At 41.6% G+C, this 19,934-nt stretch overlaps 1 protein-coding gene and 1 long non-coding RNA gene across 2 annotated transcripts; one reads left to right on the top strand and one right to left on the bottom strand.

Moving 5' to 3' along the window:
* The first annotated feature begins 1,197 nt into the window (after positions 1–1,197).
* On the top strand, positions 1,198–3,122 carry LOC131586912 (uncharacterized). Its single transcript, XR_009279268.1, has 3 exons — positions 1,198–1,294; positions 1,491–1,637; positions 3,009–3,122. It is a non-coding gene; the product is annotated as an uncharacterized LOC131586912 (long non-coding RNA).
* Positions 3,123–4,432: 1,310 nt separating this feature from the next.
* IFT22 (intraflagellar transport 22) lies at positions 4,433–7,423 on the bottom strand. The gene is made up of 5 exons (XM_058854239.1): positions 7,307–7,423; positions 7,019–7,098; positions 6,847–6,936; positions 6,352–6,554; positions 4,433–5,450 (listed from the first exon to the last, which is right to left on the bottom strand). Exons 1-5 carry the CDS (start codon positions 7,343–7,345, stop codon positions 5,302–5,304), a joined length of 561 nt encoding a protein of 186 aa, XP_058710222.1. The 5' UTR covers positions 7,346–7,423; the 3' UTR covers positions 4,433–5,301.
* Positions 7,424–19,934: the final 12,511 nt, after the last annotated feature.

Genomic DNA, 19,934 nt, shown 5'->3' with positions numbered 1-19,934 from the left:
CAGTCCAGAAAACCTGAAGATCCCTCCTAAAAAGAGAGACCCTGCAATCTGTGCCTGTGGGTACTAAATCAACTTTTGACATGTAAAGAACAATGCAGTCCCAGAGTTTTAGGAGTAGATGCTTGCTGCCAAACCACAAGAAATGCTTTTGTCTGGAACTCATGGAGCAGTAACATAGCAGTGGAGGGTGTACCCTTGTCTGTTATTCCCTCTGAGCAATTTCTCAGAGACTTGTTACCAGGATTCAGATAGATTTCATGGAACTAGGAGAGAAATAGACTTTAATTTCCTTACAAAAGGAGGGAGAGACAATAGAACTCAGGAAAACATGTGGCATTTTTTTGTTTCTGTCTGAGAATTATGCAAGCAAAACCCAGTACCCATCTTCAGACAGTATTCTCTAAAGTGAGATTCACGTGAGAAAATTTTTGTTATCTTTCTTCTGGTATGTCTTGATAAAATGGCTTTCTTTCCTCTTCATATGTGTAAATACAACCTATGTCTTCAGCCAATCTCCTGCTGGGGAGTACAAATCAGAATCCAAGTTTCTCAAAGTTCAAGGAAGTTTGGAGCTGATGTTCTGGTTCACTGCCACCTCTGCAGAAAAATACCTGCATGAATAAAAAAAAAATAAGCCTCTTGTTTTCATAAAAGACAGACTAGAAGGATGAAGTCCAGTGACAATCTATCACAAATTGCTAATTAAACATTCTTATGGAACCAAGTTTTTCCCACTGTGTTAGAAACCATCAACTTCCAGACTAGAGTTATTGGTTGACTAGTTTGTTCACATTTAGTATTGTCCCAAAGCTGCCTTTTAGTTTAGATTATTACACACAAACAGAATATGTTAGATATCCTCTGCTTTTTGTGTCTTTCAGAAAAAACAAACAAACAAACAAAACTTTTGTTCAAGGCCAAATTATTTCTACATACAATTTAAGGGCAAGGGGAGAATAAGCAAAAGGAGCAGATGGTGAGTGCTTTACAGTTAGGTTTGTGTACTTTAGTTACAATGGTCCAACCCTTTTTCAACATTTCTGCTCTTCTGATTGCTCCAGTTACCTTATGTCCAAGTAATTGTTGATTTTCTTTCTTTGTGATTTATTTTCAGACATCAAGGATATCTCCTTGCTATGTTGCTAGAGTGAAAAAAAACAACACTGCTTATATATTCTTCTTCACCCATTCAGTGGCCTTTTCCTGATTCAGTGTATCTTTCTGAGCATGGGTGGCCAAACCTGAAGGCCACTTGAACAAGCCAGTTCCATCGTATTGGTGATTCCAGCACGAGGTGAGAGGTTCCTGCTGTAGTTTTTGAAGAATTTTCACAGGATGAATTCTCAGCAAATTCTAAGCAGGTGCCTTTCCAAGTGTCTAGTTATGCAAAGCTCAGTCACCCAAGGGGAAACTTCTCCTAAGTAAATAAGCTGTATGGATCAATGCAAAAATGCACACTTGAAGTGACATAAGGTTTGCTTTGTACACAGGAATTAACCCCTGCACTGCTTGGAGTAGCAGCACAGGGTGTCTGGTACTCCTTGGTGCCATGGTGTGTGTGCAGAGCACTGGCTGAAGCTGTGAGCATTACTGCTGTGGTGTTTCCAGCATCCTGGGGAAGGCAATTTCTCAACAAGGTAAACTGGTATTCTGGCAGATCTTTGCTGCACCAAGTATTCCACCAGTGGGGAATTCTGGAGAAATTATAAGAGGAAATATAAGTGACCTCCAGAGCAAGGCACTCCTGTTGAAAAGTTGAGTTGTTTAAGATGTGATTTTAAGAGGTCCTGGATACCTTCTAGAAGTTGCTTCCTAAAGCATCTGCATGTCAGCACCCTACATATTTTAAACTGAGCATGCAAAACCCCAGCATGGATGGGCACTCTTCATTGTGGGGGCCTACGTGACTCCCTTTAGTCACTTGGCAACACAATAATAGAAATAGGAACGTGGGATTTCTTATGTCTATTGTGTCCATTAGAACAATACTGCTGAGAGCAACTGAGACCAAAGGCCTGGCCTTCAAAATATATGACTTGAAAAGAAAGCTGCATTTTTTTGGTAAGGTCCAAATGTATTTCATTCAGCTTTGCTGCTACTCCCAAAGTTTAGTTGTAAACAAGTCACACATCTGGGTAGCACTGCCTGTAACTGTCTTCATCCTCACCAGGAATTACTGGCTTCACAATGTTCTGTGTGTGCAGAAAACAGCTTATAAGAGGTAACCTGAGCAAACTCTTATAACTGAAGAGCTTAAACATCTTCAATTACCAGCCTGCAAAGTAGCCACAGTCTTTTAACTTTATGGATATAACCCTGAAGTCCTGAAATTCTGCATTTTAGCCCTTCAGAGTTGCTCTGATTCTGACTGCTCCCTATCAAATTTCCATGCTGACTCTTTGTCCAGAGCAATGATGCACTAACTGCTTTTGTGGGAGGTGTGAACTTGAGTAGAACTCATGCACAGCTACAAAGGGTTTTGTAGCTATACAGCAATAAAACTTTGAAAACCATTTCTGTACATCATAAATAAAATGAAGTAAGCTGTCAGGATTGTCATTACTCAGTGCCAAATGACAAAATAATGTTGCACCTGAAAAACTTCTGTTGAAGTGACAGGTTGTTTTCTCACTGCATGGCTGGCATATCCTGGAGACTTTGGATTCTGCACTGTGGAGGCTGAATTTATTTGAATTAATTAATACTTAAAATTTTCCATGCTCTTGATTCCAGCCTCAGTTCCCAAAACCATGACAGAAAAAACACTGGAAAAAATACCCACTAAATTCCAATATGGACAGGGATTCACAGAAAGGGATGGGGAACTTGGAGATTCCCAATTTGTGCACAGCTGATACAAAGCCAGGGGCTGGGGTTCATGGCTGCTGACAGGATGAGAAGGGGACATGGCCTGCTCACTCTAAGAGACTGAGGACACCTGGAGAAGGCTACATTTTGGAGGAGTTGACAGATTTTACTGGTTGTCTGCCTTTCTCTTCTTGGAACAGCCATTCTAAAAAGCCTTTATGAACTTCCCAGCATGGTGGTGAGATCCTCAGCATGGAAGAATAAAGAGTGCTCTTGCTGCAAGGCTGCTGTTCTCCTCTGCTGCTGGATTGTTCCTACTCCAGTCAAACCCACATCTTGCCAGCTGATTCGTGGCTGATTGCCACACGCTCCCTGTTTCCTTTACACTTGCCTGGCACTTCCTTGGCCTCCCAGGCAGAAACAGGACAGAGCACAGAACAGTCCCTTATGAACCATCTGCCTTCAGGCACAGAGACACAACTGCCCTCCCATAGTCTATGCCTTTACTGTTCTTCAGCAGTGACAGAAATTAATTTCTTGGCCAGATTTTATGAATGATGTTCCATATTTATTGTGTGTTATGACCTTTTTTGGATGATAAGAAGTGAAGTCTAAGCATCTGTCTTTGGTTCTAACACTATTTTTCTTCTCGGATGAACCTACAGTTGCAGTCTATAGGTACCTGTAATTTACAACCTTTTTTTGAGTTTAAAGTAAGATCATGATTAACATTTTATATGAAGCAAAGTGGTGAACAGGAGAGTTCATTGACTTTTCAACCCTGGAATCACCCAAACAGTTTTACATTCCAAATAAAATATTTGGTAGGTTTCACACCAGTCTTTTACCAGTGAATATCACAATGCTGCTGTTGGGAAAAAATGATTTTATTAAGGCAGTATATTTTAAAAATTGGCCACAACACCACACAGCTGGCTACAAGGAAAAAGTAATCTAAGGCAGCATGTAAAAAACTGTTCTCTAGTTCGAATGTGTATTTTTAATAACTGCCTCCAACAGACCACCCTATGACACTGACTGCAAGCACAGAAAGCCTAATTATTCAAAAGTCATGTTAATAACATGTGGATGTTGAAATGCCAACCTCCCACTACTCAACTCCAACCTATTCATCTTTTTCTGCTTATTTTGTTTCTTTCCCAGTGTCCTTCCTCTCACTGATGCTTTCCTTCAGTCCCACCCTCTTTGCCTCACAGAACCAACTGTAGCTTTTAGTTTTAATGGCAGAACAGGAACTGTTCAGAGATCTTTTAACCTTTCACCTCACATGCTACTTGCACAAGGACAGGCTACTCACTACTCAGAGAACTATGAAAATAGGAAAAATAGTAATTAATTAAGGTGGATCACTGAAAAAGCCAAGAATCTCTTACTCCTGTTGTCTTGCACTAAAACACATAAAGTACTTCCTGGTATACAACAAACTTTCTCTACAGGATATTTACTAAAAGACAGTGTCAACGTGGTGTCATTTATCTGGCTATGTCTCTTGCTGTAGGCTGAAATGTATAACAACTTTATCACTATTTTCCTTAGTAAAAATAAAACAAGTTGCTAAGAGTTCCACGAACCCATAATTAACTTCCCCTTTAAGAACAGAGGATGCATTTTTAAAATGTTTTTATTGCCTTAGTAATGCATGTTACAAAGAAAATGTCTTCTGCAGCAAAACACACGAAGAACAGGAATGAGTGCAAACCAAACAAATCAGAAAGTAAATTATCTATGAAACCACTTATTTCAATGCAATGGGGAACAGTAAAGTTTCGAAACAGCTTTTCCTCCTCTGGAGAATGCACAACTTATTGGAGCTCCTGACATAAGTCAAAATATTGCACTAAACCAAGATTTCAATTCCTTCCTCCCAGAGAGACCTAACCATTGTCCTCACAACATGTTTATTTTGTTGGAATAGAAGACAAACTTAGTCCTGAGAAAGACTGCAACCTGCTGTGTCCTGCCAAGGCAATGGCTGTGCAATGTGCTCTCTTCAAGGGAAAGACAAAGACAACTTGGAACATAAAGAAGTGGATTTTACACCTCTTCTCAGATCTCTATTCCAATCAGTTTGTACTGACTTCCAAAGACAAGACTTTTCCAGCTATCATGAGTACTTTGCCCAGATGCTTCAGCAGAATTCTAGTGTTAAGTTCTGTCAGGCTTTCTTCTCCAAGCACCCCTGCACAAAGTAATTCTGAAGGCATGACCCATACCTTTGTATTTTGGACCACACTAATATAACAACACCTTCTTGTGCCTCTGACGCCAAAGTGCAGCTAAAAAGTTACTCAAATTCCTGGATGTGCAGCCATCTCCTTGGAACCACAGTTCACTTGATGTCAGCACTTGTTCACAGACAGAAGTATTTGTAGCCTGGCAAATTCTCCTTGGGAGGGTCTGTTCATAGGCTAGTGTAGCTTACAAAGGGAAAATATTATTTTTTTCTTCCTTGTTCAGTATTTTTTTTTAATATTATGAGATAATTGACATTTCTTCTCTCTCTCTGCTCTCATTTATTATGGTGATAATGCTTTTGAAGTACTTGATGAATTCCATCCGAACATCTTCAGGATCTTCCTCCAAGTTGGAATGTATCAATTTTAGCTTGTTCAGTGGATAAGCTTTGAAAGTAAATAAGAATAATTAGGTATATTCCTCTTATAAAAGAAAGAGTCACATTCAAGGTCATGAGACAGCTCATGCTAAAGTCAGGTGGAATTCAGTGGCACACAACATTTGACACCCCAGATAACACAGAGCAGGGCAAGGAGAAATGCGGGAGAGTTTGTCAGTGTTGCAAACAAATACAGCTCATTGCCAGATTAAATTCTTCAAAGTTTATTATTATTGAAGTGTGAAGTCAAGTTTTTCAGTTAAGCAGAATTAAACACATTGAGGACTGAACTGCAATTTTACTACTGAAGTGATATGATACTCTTTGATTACTTCAAAATTACGGAATGATATTGTTGTATTAAATATGTATGAATATATTAATGCTTACAACAAACATGTGCTGGTTTGAACACTGGAACAGGTTGCCCAGAAGGGAGTGTGTGTTTTCACAGCCATAAACAGTACAAATAATTTTGCAGTGTCTAAGGTACCTATTGCTAATTTTAAGATGCAGCTCATCAGCCATTTATTTCATAGGGCTCCTATTCTTTTGATTGGCAAAATACAGACTTAAATGCCCTCAAAAGTGTCTGTTACAAAAAAAAAAAAAAATCCAATGTAAGAACCAAACTACTACCGATGAGGAAATATGGCAGGAGTTCTAACTTCTACCTCAGCTGCATACACACTTGGAGAACCCACTCTAACCTTCCCTTCCCATTTTTGTGAAATGGGAATATTACTCACCTTCTAGATGACCTTTGAAATCCATGATTTCTGTTTTTGCAAAGCACTTTACTCAATAGATTTAAATGAAAAATGCAAGCCATAAGGTATTAACAATTTGAAAGACACAAAGATCAATGAAAAACTCTGAGTTACAAATGGAATTTTCCATCTCCTTACCCAAGGACAAGTTTTCCATGTCCCCTGCACTGCCTGGTTTGTGATGTGCCACCAGGAGACACTGACTGTCAAGCAGTGGCTGCTGCTGCACGAAGCACGAGTACCACATCTCGATTTCTTTCAGGTGGCTGGGCAGATCAGGGTTAAAGATTATTATTACACCGTGAGAATCCTTCATCAGTGCTGGCCAGCATGTTTCAAACCTTGAAAAACAGAGAAAATTGAAGGACTGACAGCTGTAGAGCAGAAACATGCACTCAAACTTCCTCAAGTTTTTTCCCCTTCTCAAGAACACAGAAGTTCAGCTGTGATCATGGCAGAGAGTACCCAGTGTTGGATGCTTTACAGCAGAAACTATAAAAATATATTGGAGTAAAGAGTCAGGAATACTCCTCATGTCAAACAGACCATTGGCTTGAGCCTTAAGTAGGAATATCATGTAAACAGAACTATCAGGAGTTCAGTAACCTGGAGGAAGCAACAATGCTGGCTTACTTTTGATCACCACTGCAATCCCACAGCTCGAATCGACACCCGGCTCCCTTGTTGTTCCCATTGAGGTTTGGTTTCTCATACTCCAGGATCCTGCGGAAATGATGGATACACGATGGGATATGATCCCACACATCGGCACGGCACAGCCGGGGCTCTCGGGGCTCTCGCTCACCTGACCCCCTGTGTCGGGCTGTAGCTGCAGATCCCTTCCGTGCTTTCGGACACGAAGTTTGCCAACACCGACTTTCCCGACTGGCAGAACGCGGGGGTGAAAGACACACGCAGGAATTTAATGTGCCCAAGCCACAACGTCGATGCTCCCCCGCGCCATCCCTCCCGCTCAGCCCCGGTGTGTGCAGGCCTAGGCCTGGTCCCGCTTCCCTCCCTCCCTCCCGCCGCAGTGACCCCGCGGCTCGGCGGTGCCGCCCGGGGGTGCGGGGGGTCCCGGCCAGGCTCTCACCTCACGGGGCCCCACCAGCAGCACCTTCGCCCTCAGCATGGCGGGCACGGCGCCCCCCCGCGGCCGCTGCCCGGCAACGCGCGCGGCGGCGGGAGCGCGCGCCCATTGGCTCTGCCGCGTCACGTGGCGGGAGGGGCGGGGCGCGGCGTGAGGGGGCGGCGGCCGGGCCGGCTCTGTGCGCAATGGCCGTTCCGTCTTCTCGTGTCCTCGGTCGAGCGCGCTGTGTCCCTGTTGTATTAGCGCTCTTTCCGCGCTCTGTTTACTGCTCTGTGCCCTTCACGTCGCCTCTCCGTTCTCATATCCGTCCACTGTGTCCTCACTCCGTCCCTGCTGTGTCCCCTTAGTGTCCCCACATTGTGTCCCTTGTTTTGTCCCCGCAGTGTCCTTGCTTGGCAGAACGAGAGGACACAGTCTTAAGCTGTACCAAGGTAAATTTAGGTTGGATGTTAGGAAAAAGTTTTTTACCGAAAGAGTGATAAAGTCCTGGAATTGTCTGCCCGGGGAGGTGGTGGAGTCACCGTCCCTGGATGTGTTTGAAAGGTTGCATGTGGCACTCAGTGTCATGGTTTATTTGAGGTGGTGTTAGGGCACGAGTTGGACTCGATGATCTTAAAGGTCTCTTCCAGCCTCGTGATTCTGTGTGTAAATTCTGTGTGTGAATTCTGTGTGTGATTTCTGTGTGCTTTGTCCCTGCTGTCCCCTCACTCTTCCCCTGCTCTGTCCCTGCTCTGCCCGGCCTGCTCGTTGGACTGCTGGAGCAAGTGTGGTGTCACAGCAAAAGAACGAAGGGATCCTTCACAATGTACCTGCTGGTGTGGCCCAGGGCAGCTTTGCTAGGGGGAAAATCCTCCTGGCACTTCCCAGCTGCTGCTTTCAGTAGGGGACAGGATTTCCAGCTGTGTGACCCCTGAGTATTGACTGAGGAGGAACAGCTGATGACTCCTGAAGGGCAGATGTGGGAGAAAGTTGATAGTCCCTACCAGACCATTTTTCTTCCCATAGATACCAATCTTTGAACCGTGAGAATATAAAGCCCACGACTGCTGTGTGCAACCTTTCAGGGTCCAAAAGTCAATGAAAGATGAAATAGCGACCACTAAGCCCACTGCAACCCATTGCTGACCACATCCATGAAATGCTGTGGCTGCATTGGCCCCAGTGCCCTGGTAAGCAGCCCTGGAGGGATGAAACATGCAGAGGTCAGTGTCCTCTTCCAGAGCCCTCTGTCAGTCTGGTCTTCAGACCATTCTGCACCACTCTGGTGTTCCTCACTAGCTCAAGCAGTGCTTTCCTTCCTTGCTTCATTGCGATTTTAACTGCAGATTCTCTTTGGAAGGATGATGAAACCAAGCTCTTGAAGATTCTTATTAAGGTTTGTTAGGAGAGGCAAAAGGTTTTTTGAAATGGCAGCTTCTAACAAAATAAGACATCTGGCAGACAGATGTGCTGCTTCAGAGCTGTTTAGTGCCCAGGTACAATAGCACTTCTAGACAAGCTTTCAAACAGGGCCTCTAGGCGCTACCACAATGTAAATGTTTATTACCAGTACTGCTAATAAATGTGAACCAGAAATGCTCTGCTCTCACTGAGGGGGTGCAGTCTTCTTTATCACAGTGGAGACTCATTTGTTGCTTCACTCCTTGTGTAGGGATAGTTTACAGTGGTTCAGTGTGACAGTGGCATCCTGATGTTCACACAATATTATAAACTTCAGAAAAACCTTCCTTTTCAGCTTCGTGGGACTAAGACAATGAAAAAGGAGTGCAACTACCCGTGAATTTGATTCTGCTGTAGAAGATTGGATGTGTGTTTTCTGTTTGTGAAGATTTGTATGTGATCCAGGACCAAATTCACAATGAGCTGGGACAACTCATAGTTAATTCTTTCCACAGCTTTCTTGTTTTCCACATTTCATACCCTTGACTTCCAAAGGAAAGATGGAAAGGGTGGCCCAGAGAGAAGAACCAGGACAGCCTAAGCTGGCATATGGTATTCGCTGACACTAGCACATTTGAAGAGAAATGTGTTATAAAGGGTCCTATTGTGGACACCAGCATAGAAGAAGGGGAAATAAAGCATAAGATGTAACTGAAACTGGATAAAACTGAATGTTTGTGCAGCTGCCCAGAAAGCAATTAGGATTAATTTTTAGATGGAGTGTCAGATAGGGTCTTTGTGTGTTTATATTAGCCACTGAAGAGTAAGGAGAGCACAGCTGACTAAAGGTGCAATTTTTGGATTTATCCATGTGATTTAGGGTTTGAAGTCACTTTAGAAAGTGGGAATTAAGCTTTCAAGCCACTTAAGGTGACTGTTTCCAAGGCATCTAAGTCAAGTAGATTTAATGTTATCAGCATCTGCCATAGGGATATGGGGAAAGCTATGTTGGTTCCTGGTGTTTTGTTTGCTGAGAGCACACGTGTGTAGAATCATTTTCCTTCACTGATTTAAAACTCTTTGTCAGACTGCAGCAGAGAGAAAACCCCAGCAGTAAGTGAAGTACTTCCAGACAATGCTGGGAATGGTCTTTATGTCCTGCATTTATTAGATGGCAGGTTTTCCACCATAATGTTTTGGTAGCAAGCAAAAATTATCATCTCCAGGTGATTTTCATTGTAAAAATCCTCCTTCTTCCTTCAAAAGCCAAAAGTCACTGCAAGGTATCAATAACAGTTCAATAAAGCTTTTCTTCACCCTAGAAATGGCAGTGAGAAATCAAGTGAGAGAAGCAGTGATTGCTGTGTGAGGGCAAGTGATGCTTTTTTGCCTGAATTGCAGATCAGAGGATATTTGCCTCCAAGGTAGAGACCCACTGGTTTTACTGGAAGCAGCAGTAAAATGTAATGCCAGTCAGCTTTCAGATAATACTTGACCACTTGCAAACCATTCAGTCTTTCAGTATTATAAGTTTGCATTGTATTTCGTTTAATGTGACACATAAAAATTTTCCTATGAAAACAACTCAAAAAATTTTTTTCATAAGCTTTTGTGGCTCAATATTGGTGCTTTGTTTAATGTACTGTAGCAATGTTTCCAAACTTTGGAAAACACGCCCTGGAGCACTCTAGTTGTGTGTGAAAATGCTGCCTGGGTTAGAAGTACAACCACATGGCACAGCTCACCATGAAGGGAAGGCTCTGCCTGGTTGCTGTGCGTTGCATGACATTTATTGTGTGTGTGCAGAAACAGCTCTTCAGTGGGAGCAGACATGGACCTGCATTACATCTTCCATTTATTTATACTGGTTCACCTGGGGGCAAGGCATGGAATACAGGAATTGAGAGGAAGAAACACCTATTTTTGAGCATTGTAGCCTGTTATTAAAAATTAAGGAGAAAATTGACATTGTAATCTCAAAGGTTGTTGGTTAAGAAGCAGGGATGTGTCTCTGGGGCTCAAAGCATAGTTGATTAAGTAAATGATGGTTTGGATGAAGTGTGGCTGCTCTCTGGAAAAATCTTTGGGTGGAGCTATGGCAAGAGACCAGAGGGAAACAGGACATTAAGGTGCATTGACAGGGGTGCAGTGCAAGTCCTGCTCTTCGTCACGAGTCTGCAGGGTAACACTCAGTTCAGTCTCTCTCAGGAAACCTATTCTGGAATCAACAGGAAAAGCTCATGCAAAACCTTATTGCTTTGTTCATGCCAACAGATTGTCAAGGACTTCAACTCTTATTGATCTATGGCCTCAAAGTCCTTCCCAAGGGAGATGAGGGTCTTTATTTCCATTTTATAGATGGAGAAACAAAGAAGAGAGGTAAAAACAAACACAAGGAACATCAGTCTTCCTCTATGGCTGCCCCAAGAAAAAACACCAAAGTGTTCTGAATTTTGACTTGCAGTATGTGAATTCAGAAGTAGGAATTAATTTCTGTGGTTTAAATCTTCAGGGACAGCTGCAGATGATGCATGCCTCTGATAGATGTTTTCCTTATTCTAAAGTCCATGGAGCAACAGTAACACCTAGTGGCTGAATGTGCCAGTCTGTTCCTCCTTTCCTTCTTTCCTTTCAAGAAGTAGAGTCGGAGGGCACACAATGTGATTGACAGCTTTGACTTGCAAGGCCAACACTTAAGATCTCCAGGGATTTGCCATTTTCCTTTCAACCTCCCACCACATTCTGTTTTCTATTAAAAGTGGTAGATGAAATATGAAACTCTTCCTCCCACCTCCCAACCCCCTACACTTTTCTGGCTTATGGAGGAGGTTGTTCCAGTCCATCTTGATCTGTAGGTGGGTGGGCTGTGAGTGACCAAGCCTACTGCTTCTAGCTTGGAGCACTCAGATTTCTGTAAGGAATCCAAGCTTTTTCATTTTCTTTTTCTTGGTTTCTTCTTTTTTTTTTTTTGGCCTGAAAAGGATCAAGCAGATCATCTGGTGGAGTTTGGTGACCTCAGTCCATTTGATAATGTGGTGTTAACTTGCCTGCGTTAAGGCAGACCAAACCAATCAGTTGCAAGAAGTACCATTTCCTAAAATGTGGTGTGTGGGATTGTTTGCCACAATCTACTGGGACTGCTAATTCATCAGAGAGGGACCCCTAGAAAAACAGCATTTGGGAGGAAAGAACCCACAGATGTTTATTGTGTTAGCAGGAGAGCCCTTCAGAGGGTCTTCACTGCCCCTCACAGGGGAAGATATCAGTTTTTCCATGGAAAAAAAACATTAAGCAAAAGTATTTCTGCTTAACCCCAGATCATTTGCATTTGCAAATGGAACCTCAACTCTTTGTGGGAATTACAGTACTGAACACTATGGGTTTGTCATATTCATGCTGTTTAATTTTAGGCTTCTGGTTTAGGTATTCTGAATTACAATTGGAAGCATCTGTTTAGGAGAGTCTCCACTGCCTGTTGACAGAGGCTGAACTCTAATTTACACTGTGGATAGATGTCCTTTTACATATGACATTAACTTGTATCACCACTCAGATATTATGTATTTGCCTCCTTTCACATCCCCAGTTCTCCATCCAATGTCCTCCCAATTACCTGTTTAGATGGAACCGATTAAATTGAAAACTAGCCTGATACCTCTGGGATAAAAAAATAAAATAATCAGCTCCATGGACCCATTTACTGCAAAACTGCACAAAAGCCTGGTGCTAACAGAAGGGAGGTAATGAGGACCAGTGGGGACATGGCCAAGTGAGATAAGGATGGGACCTTTTGGCTGCTGTGGAGATGTACATGGAATTAAAGCATGCATATATACATACCATTAGTCAGACCTCCTAAATCTGGTGTTCCCAATGCCTGTTTGTGAGGGAAGGCAAAGAGAAACACAGCCTGAAGGTGAAAAATGTGGAATATTATTCTGGGATGTGTTGGGCAACCTCTACTCTTACAAGAAGTGTGGCAACCTTGTTGGGCTGGGCAAAAAATCTTTCTTAATGCTTGGTAAAAATGTCAGAGGTGGCAGACCTGAAAGTACTGAAAGAAGACAATCACAGGGTAATTGTTATTTGTGCTTCACAAGGGTTCTTGGATCCTTTTCTATTAGACCCGTATGCTTTTTGTTTTGAATACAGAATTTCAAAGTCAGCTTTGTTACTCAGTGGCAGCTGTGGTGTTTGCCACCCGTGTTGGTCTGGGAAGAGACGGCATTTATTAACGTTGTCTGATCTGGTTATTCACTCAAGGCCAGACCCTCAATGACTTCATAGAAAGAAAGCAAAGCAGTGCAGAGTGTCTTTAGAGGGACTGCCATGTACCCGGTAGGAGAGGAGAGCCTTCTGACAGGAAGATTTTGTTTTCTCTCAATTTCATTCTCTGGTTTGACTTATGTGTTACTTTGCAGTTTGTAGCCAAACACAGGAGTTCCTTAACCCCATGATCCTTCCAGGCATTATGTTTCTGCTAACATCCTAGGTCAAATCAGCTGTCTTTTCACATGTCTCACATTCATTTTCATTTAAGGCTCAATTACCTCTTGGCAATATGCCACTAGTGACAACAGATTTATACCAGTAATTAGTATGTTTTGAGAAGTCAAATAAAATCTTTGCTCCTTTGCTTAGATACCTGGATGCAGTGATGAATTCTTAACTCTATACCCTAAACTTTAAACAATTTATTATTGATAATTTTGCCTCAATTCCCTTTAAAACCTAGTAAAAGTAGTGCATTAGTTTCCAATGCTTGGATCACTTGCAAACTCCTCATTTGAAATTCCCTCCTTAATATCTCTGGGCTACAAAAACCCATGTGTGAGACTGGCCCTCTGAAAGGGGGCTGCCACTGCAGACCTGCTGTGACTGAGGTTCCTGCATCTCCTTCCACTGCTGCAGGTGAGGTTTGAAGCACTGTGTTATTCTCTGTATTTTAAACACCACGAGGAATGTCTTGGCAATATAAAAAGCAAAGTAGACTGGGCACTATAAAAGAGTTCATATTTAATACAGATTGTTGATCATTTAGTATTAAGTGGTTCATTATTTTATTGTTCTTCAATAATTTGAGAACTTAAATCTTCTACTTTTGGCTTGGCTAGTGATGCTGTCTTGAGCTGGGTTATAAAAATACTGTGCTTCACCTAAGTACAGATTGTTATAGTTTTCATCTTAATTAGCAAGCTGCAGATTTAGATGGATTAATACAATCACTCTTTCTTTCTTTTGCCATAGAAGTTCAGAAGTATAATCTGTCACTTGTGAGAACATAAAGAATTGGACTGGAAACATTCCAAACTCTTTACTGTAAGTGTTCAAAGATTTAATGGAGTCCTCAGTCATAAAATCTTTAATTTGAACTAGACCTTTATATTCTCCATTCTTAAATTCACTATTTTTATGTCCAGGGGATTTCCTGTTATCCAAGTATGTACGGAGGCCCTTTATTTCCCTCTGTGTGTGTTTTTTAATTCAAATCAAATGTGTATGTCAGTGGTTGATTGCACTTAACCTCCTTAGGTTCATATTTCTTATTTAATTACATTACATTTTAAGGTTTAAGGCCATATATTTACTGCAGTTAATGGCACACCATATTTTAATGAAGGTGTTATCTTCTGCAAATATATACAGAACAATGGAGATTAATTGTGTAGGACCTTTCGAAGAAATTGTATCTCAAAGCCATTTAAAATGAATAAACACAGTGGAGGGTTTTTCTTAATGTAGTTCTTCACCTAACACAGCTTCAAAACTAAGGAAATGAGTGGTTGGGTTATCAGGGTTGTTGTTCTCCTGATCCCCAGCCAGGCACTGCACCTCTGTAGGTCACAGCCACAGCTGGATTGTCCCTGTCCCAACAAACCGTGGTTGTTCCCAGAAATGCTCCAGAATTGCAGCACCAAAGTCCACTCACCTCCCATGTACACTGGCCAGGATCCCCCCTGCCCAGCCTACAGGTCAGCTCTGTAAGTCTATTGTCAATCCATTCAGGGAAGGCTCAATACATGAACAATTATCTGATTTTACTGAAACATCTGAAAACAAGGGCAAGTATTACGTAGAGATCATGTCCAGAAAATCTGGGACAAATCTCCTGTGCTCCACTAGAATGCAGCCAGCTGAACACCTGTTTTCAATGCAGAAGAAGGGCATCACCCTACACTGGGGCACTGCACTGGGTTTCTCACAACAATCTGAGAGTTAAATACCCTGAATTGAGCCAAAAAATGCTGGGAGATGCTTCTTTCCAGGCACACAATAAGGCTGATAGTCTTGTCCTACCATTCAATCACATACCAAAAATCTCCTTAGTCTGGTCAAAAGCTTTTATTTCTTTTTTTGGGCAACAATCAGTTTAAACATTTCATAGTATTTTGCAAACTTTATAATTTCCTTTCTGCCAAAGAACAATTTATATCTCTCTTTAGATTACATCTCATCTTGCTTCTTTTATTTTTATTTCTCTTCTTTCATTGTTGTTACTATTTATACCATGTCATTTTTATTCCATTCCTATTATCCTTACAATAGCCATGATACATAACAGAGCACTGAACTCTGTGTTACAAAGGGAGGCACTGAGAGATTTCCTGATGGCTCTGGTAGGTCAGGGAGTTCAACCAGATTCTTTCTGGGTGTAGACTGACAGCCCATGTATCCTTCCTGCCTGAGACCCTGTGGCATGAGGGGCTGTGAGCCAGTGTAATCCCAGAGGATTATTTGGGGATTGGTTTTGCATTTGTAGAGAGATTGATCTCCCTTAGGCAGAAAACAGAGATGAAGAGCATTTCTTGTGGTAAAAGAGATTTGTGTTCTGTGTGTGGAGCTGGATATCTGTAAAGCACAATTTAGTAGCTCCAGCTTGGGTCATTTAAAAATGGAAGCGAGGCCCTAGAAGAGGGATGGATTTTGGAAACCAAGCCCATTAGGTGTGGAATCCATTGCTGACAATGGAGTATACTGTGAACACCTAAGCTAGCATAAGTGTACATGTGCTTAGCCAAGAAATACTTGGAACCTATTGCTTTGCAGTGACTTTATCCTTTAATGCCTGCAATCTTTTGTATTTAGCACCTTAGCTGCCTTTTTATTGCTTCCATGGAGGAATCTGTCAGGTTCAAGAGAGGAGGTTGGGTAGAGAGCCAGCTAAAGAGCAAGACAGTGCCACTGAACGGTGCTGGAGTTTGCTTGGATGATTGCTCCCCTTGGAATGAGGAGACCAAAATATTCATGAAGGTAAATTGATAAATCTGGAAAATATTCTTTTAAATAATCCCCAGAGCTCCCAGCCTAACACACAGCTGTAGAAAAAAAAAATAAAAATACCCCAACAACTGAACAGGATGTTGGGCTGCATTACAGTAAGAACAGAATATATATCAAAAAGGTGTTATTGTTATTACCTAAACCACTGGTGAGTTCTTGTTGAGAGTGCTCTTTTCAGTACTGTTCACTCTACCTTAGGAGGATATGATTAAGGGATAAAGCAAGGAAAATGACAGTAATACTGTGCCTTTCAGCTCTGAGTTATAAAGCAAGACTGAGGAGCTTTGGTATTTTCTTGCTTAAAAAGAGATCTTGCAGTGATTTTAAATGATTTTAAAATAGTGAAGGAGATTAATCACATCGAAACAGACAAAGTCTATGAAAGCAAAAAGAGTTAAAGTGGAAAATAGGATCTTGGGAAAAGAATGAAGACAGAGGAGGGAGAGGCCCATGTGAATGCTCCAATAAATATGTAATATCAGTTAACAGAGGGACCCTGTGAATCTGGATGTGCAGGGTAAGGTGAAGATGGAACTGTAAGGAGGGTAGGAGAGTGACAGTGGCATTGTGACTGTTGGCCAGTACCACACTGGCAGTGTGTTACTTTTGGGAAACACCTGCAGCAAGGACAAAAAAGGAAGGTCCTGCAGCCTGTGTGGTAGGTCCAACATGGGCAAGGATACAATGGGACCAAGTGCAGAAAGTTTCAGCTTGCAGCCCACAGATTTTTGAAGGACCAAAGCCAAAGGGGACCTGTGAAAGCCAAAGAAAAGCAGACTATTGTGGTTAGTCTTTGTTGTCATGGCTCATGGAGAAAGTTATTAGGATATTTAAAAAAATCAGTAAAAGCTGTAAAAATATGGTTAGAACACTGAGATTTTCTGGGTGGATGAAAGGCAACACCAGTCTCCCCACTTGCATCCCCACTAGTTGTTCTCCTTGGTTCCACAGGGCAGGTGGCAGTGCCTCAGGTGTGCAGGAGCTGGGATGAGGGTGCTTATTTCCATAACTCCTTAGGTATGTGTTTTGTGTGCATTTACTTGTGAGGAGGAGAGTGAGCCCACTCTGTCTCATGTGACTTGCACAGTATAGAAGGGAAATTCAGACTCCCACTCATATTGGGCTCCTCAAATCAAGCAACCTATGTCCATGGGGAAATTAAGAGAATTAGGAGAATTTAAGGGCCAGAGTACAAAACTGAGACATTCTTTGGTCATGAAAGTCCTTCCTTCTCTGAGATTCAGAGAATCCATGATTCAGGAAAGGTTTTCAAATTAGCTAAGCATTGGGAAACCACTGAATCTGGACATCCTATGGTCAGTGACTTCAATAAAAATTGCAGCCTAGTCTCTGGTAGCTGCTCTCACTGCATGTTACAAAGAAGTTCAAGGTTCTCCATAGTCTGGAGAATTTCTAATATCACTGTTTATGTCCTGTACAGCATCAAGCAAGCAGGCAGCCCTCAGTGACTGAATGATGTTTAATGAACAGTTAATGAACAGGATCATGGTTTGGGGATACAGACATGGAGACAGACCTCCCAATGTTTTCTTTAGTGATCTCAGCGATGGAAGAGAGAGCATACTTATTAAATCTGTATATGAGGCAAAGCTGGAACTGAATGCAAGAGTACTGGAAGGCAGGATTAAAATTTCAAGTGATTTTGACAAACTGGTGATATAATCTGAATAAAATTAGATGAAACTCATTAAGGACAACTGCAGGGCACTGTGCTTTGGCAGGAATAATTTTAACTAGCAAGTACAGGATGAGGGAATATCAGGCTAGCAGTCTTGTGGAAAAGGTAGAGAATCCCAAACTGAACATGGATTAACAATGATGTACAGATGTCAAAAAGGCAAATCCTCAGCAGGGCAGTGGTATCCCACAGAAATATAAGTCATGGATACCATAAAACAGATGTAGACCAATTTGAACATCCAGAGGAGAATACCAAAAAGAAGCAGAACTATCTAACGTGACCTGAAGAAACTGTCATTGTTGTTCTTCTAGGAGACAAGGAATGTTATTAAAGCATTTATTAAAGTATCTCGAGGAATTAAAAGTTTCTTCAATGAGGGGAGGAACAGTTTTCTACATCCATAATGAAAAAAGTAAGACATTAAGAGTTTAAATTACAGTAAAACAGAATGAGGTTGGATGCTAAGAAAAACTACCAGAACCGAGCACAAACATTGAAATTTGTTTTCAGATGACCATGGAGACTTTCTAGCTTGAGGTCTTTCATAACAAGGCAAAAAAAATTTGTGCCATCAATAATTTGTGTATAACAGATCTTGCCTTCTTACTGGGAGAAGGAAGGAGGATAAGGTAACTCTTACAATCCTTCCTGGCTGCTTCTGGATGTGTTTCTACTCTGGCAGGTCTGAGTGCAGTAGCCTTGGTGCTATTTCTGCCTTGTCTTTATCACACCTGTGTTCTGCTGCATTCTTCATGATTCTGATGGATCAAGGGTGTGTCCACAAACTCCCTGTGCCTGTGCAGATCAGTGCCTGACATCAAAGGTGACATAAATCATTTTCCCCAGGACATGATAATGCTCAGAGTATGTATAATTCCACCGGACATAGGCATTGTCTTGCTGATCAGTTGAGTCATCACATTTTCCATCTGCTGAATTATGCTTCAATCTGAGTTATTTTATCCCTTGTATTACTTTATAATACCCACACAAGTGGGCTTCACTCAGGCAAAGTTCTCATCTATGGTCAATGAATTTTGCCATTCATGACTTCTGACTCATTTCTCATGCTTCACACAATAACACTGTCTATCATGTTTGCTGTATGCTAAACTGCTTGTGTAAGTGAGATTTTTTTCAGTTCTATTGCATTTTGACTTGTGATTGATTTATTCCAGGTCAAATGTAAGAAATGTCCACACAATACCTCTCTACTAGCTTAAAAGAAAATCCTCCACAGTCCCATAGAATTTTCAGTCTGGCTCAGGTTTGGTCTGACTCCCCAGTAATAGACGTATTACAATAACCTTAGTAATCTTATAATTTAATTTATAATGGAGGTCTTGAACTCTTACTGTTGCTAACCTCTTATCCATCTCTTTCAATTTTCCAAGGCTTCTTGAATGCTTTGTGTATCACAATGATCTGGGCGTTTTGGGAAGCTAGAAGGGGTTTATCTAAATTATTTTTGGGTTTAGATGATCTTATCAATGACTTCACTCTAGCTTCAAAAGGACACTTCATAATTCTAAAGCTCCTCCAGGTTTTATCAACCAGAACAAAGCCGCTTTTTCTTTGGTCTCTTCTTAGCATCCACATGAAAAGTGCACTTGAAAAATCCTAGGGATTGGCCTTTCAAAATTTGTTTGCCATGATTCTAACAACGTTGTGACTTTTCTTTTTCAGCTAATTACTCACTTTTGTAATACTCTAAGTGGTGCTGAAGAGTTGAGATGGCATTTAGGTTGTGGAGCTGTAGTCAGCTTACAGTGCTTTTCCATCTCTTTGTGCCACAGATCCCTCTTTTGCTGTATCATTCCAGTTTTTCCCTTTCAACTGAACAAAAATCAGAATAAACTTTGATTATTCCTTTTAATGTCTGTATTTTCCATCACTTAATTTATTGGTGAGCTTGCATGCAGGGTTTGTATGGTTACAGAAATGATGGATATTTTCTCAGAACAGTTTCTGATGTCTTAAGTCTCAGGTTTGCCCAGTGGACTGGGAAGCTGAAACACATTCCGTGTGCCCACATGATTTATGTCCAATGGATTATCCTTCTGACATGACAGTGTAAGGCTGGCATTTGCATTGCAGGTGAGCAGAGTGCAGGAGGACAGCCCTCCAAGCATTTCTTCTTTATGACAGCAGAGTTCACAAGGTTGGTAAGTGAAAACCTGCCCCTTACCTTTTTACTTACTTCCCCCTGTGCTGCTCTGCACTGTGGCTTTCCAGTGTGCATCTGCCCCTTCCATCTTGAACTGAATT

The sequence above is a fragment of the Poecile atricapillus genome, chromosome 21 (genome assembly GCF_030490865.1).
Source record: "Poecile atricapillus isolate bPoeAtr1 chromosome 21, bPoeAtr1.hap1, whole genome shotgun sequence".
Lineage (NCBI taxonomy): Eukaryota > Metazoa > Chordata > Aves > Passeriformes > Paridae > Poecile > Poecile atricapillus.
Note: the sequence above shows the minus strand (reverse complement) of the source record. Positions and strands in the feature narration are given on the sequence as shown.

Bases quoted from the DNA above. Each gene is read 5' to 3' on its own strand.
- IFT22 (XM_058854239.1), bottom strand. From the start codon at position 7,345: ATGCTGAGGGCGAAGGTGCTGCTGGTGGGGCCCCGTGAG. The intron at 7,099-7,306 runs GTGAGAGCCTGG...GCGTTCTGCCAG, and splicing joins TGCTGGTGGGGCCCCGTGAG to TCGGGAAAGTCGGTGTTGGC. The intron at 6,555-6,846 runs GTAAGCCAGCAT...CTGTTTTTCAAG, and splicing joins GATTGCAGTGGTGATCAAAA to GTTTGAAACATGCTGGCCAG.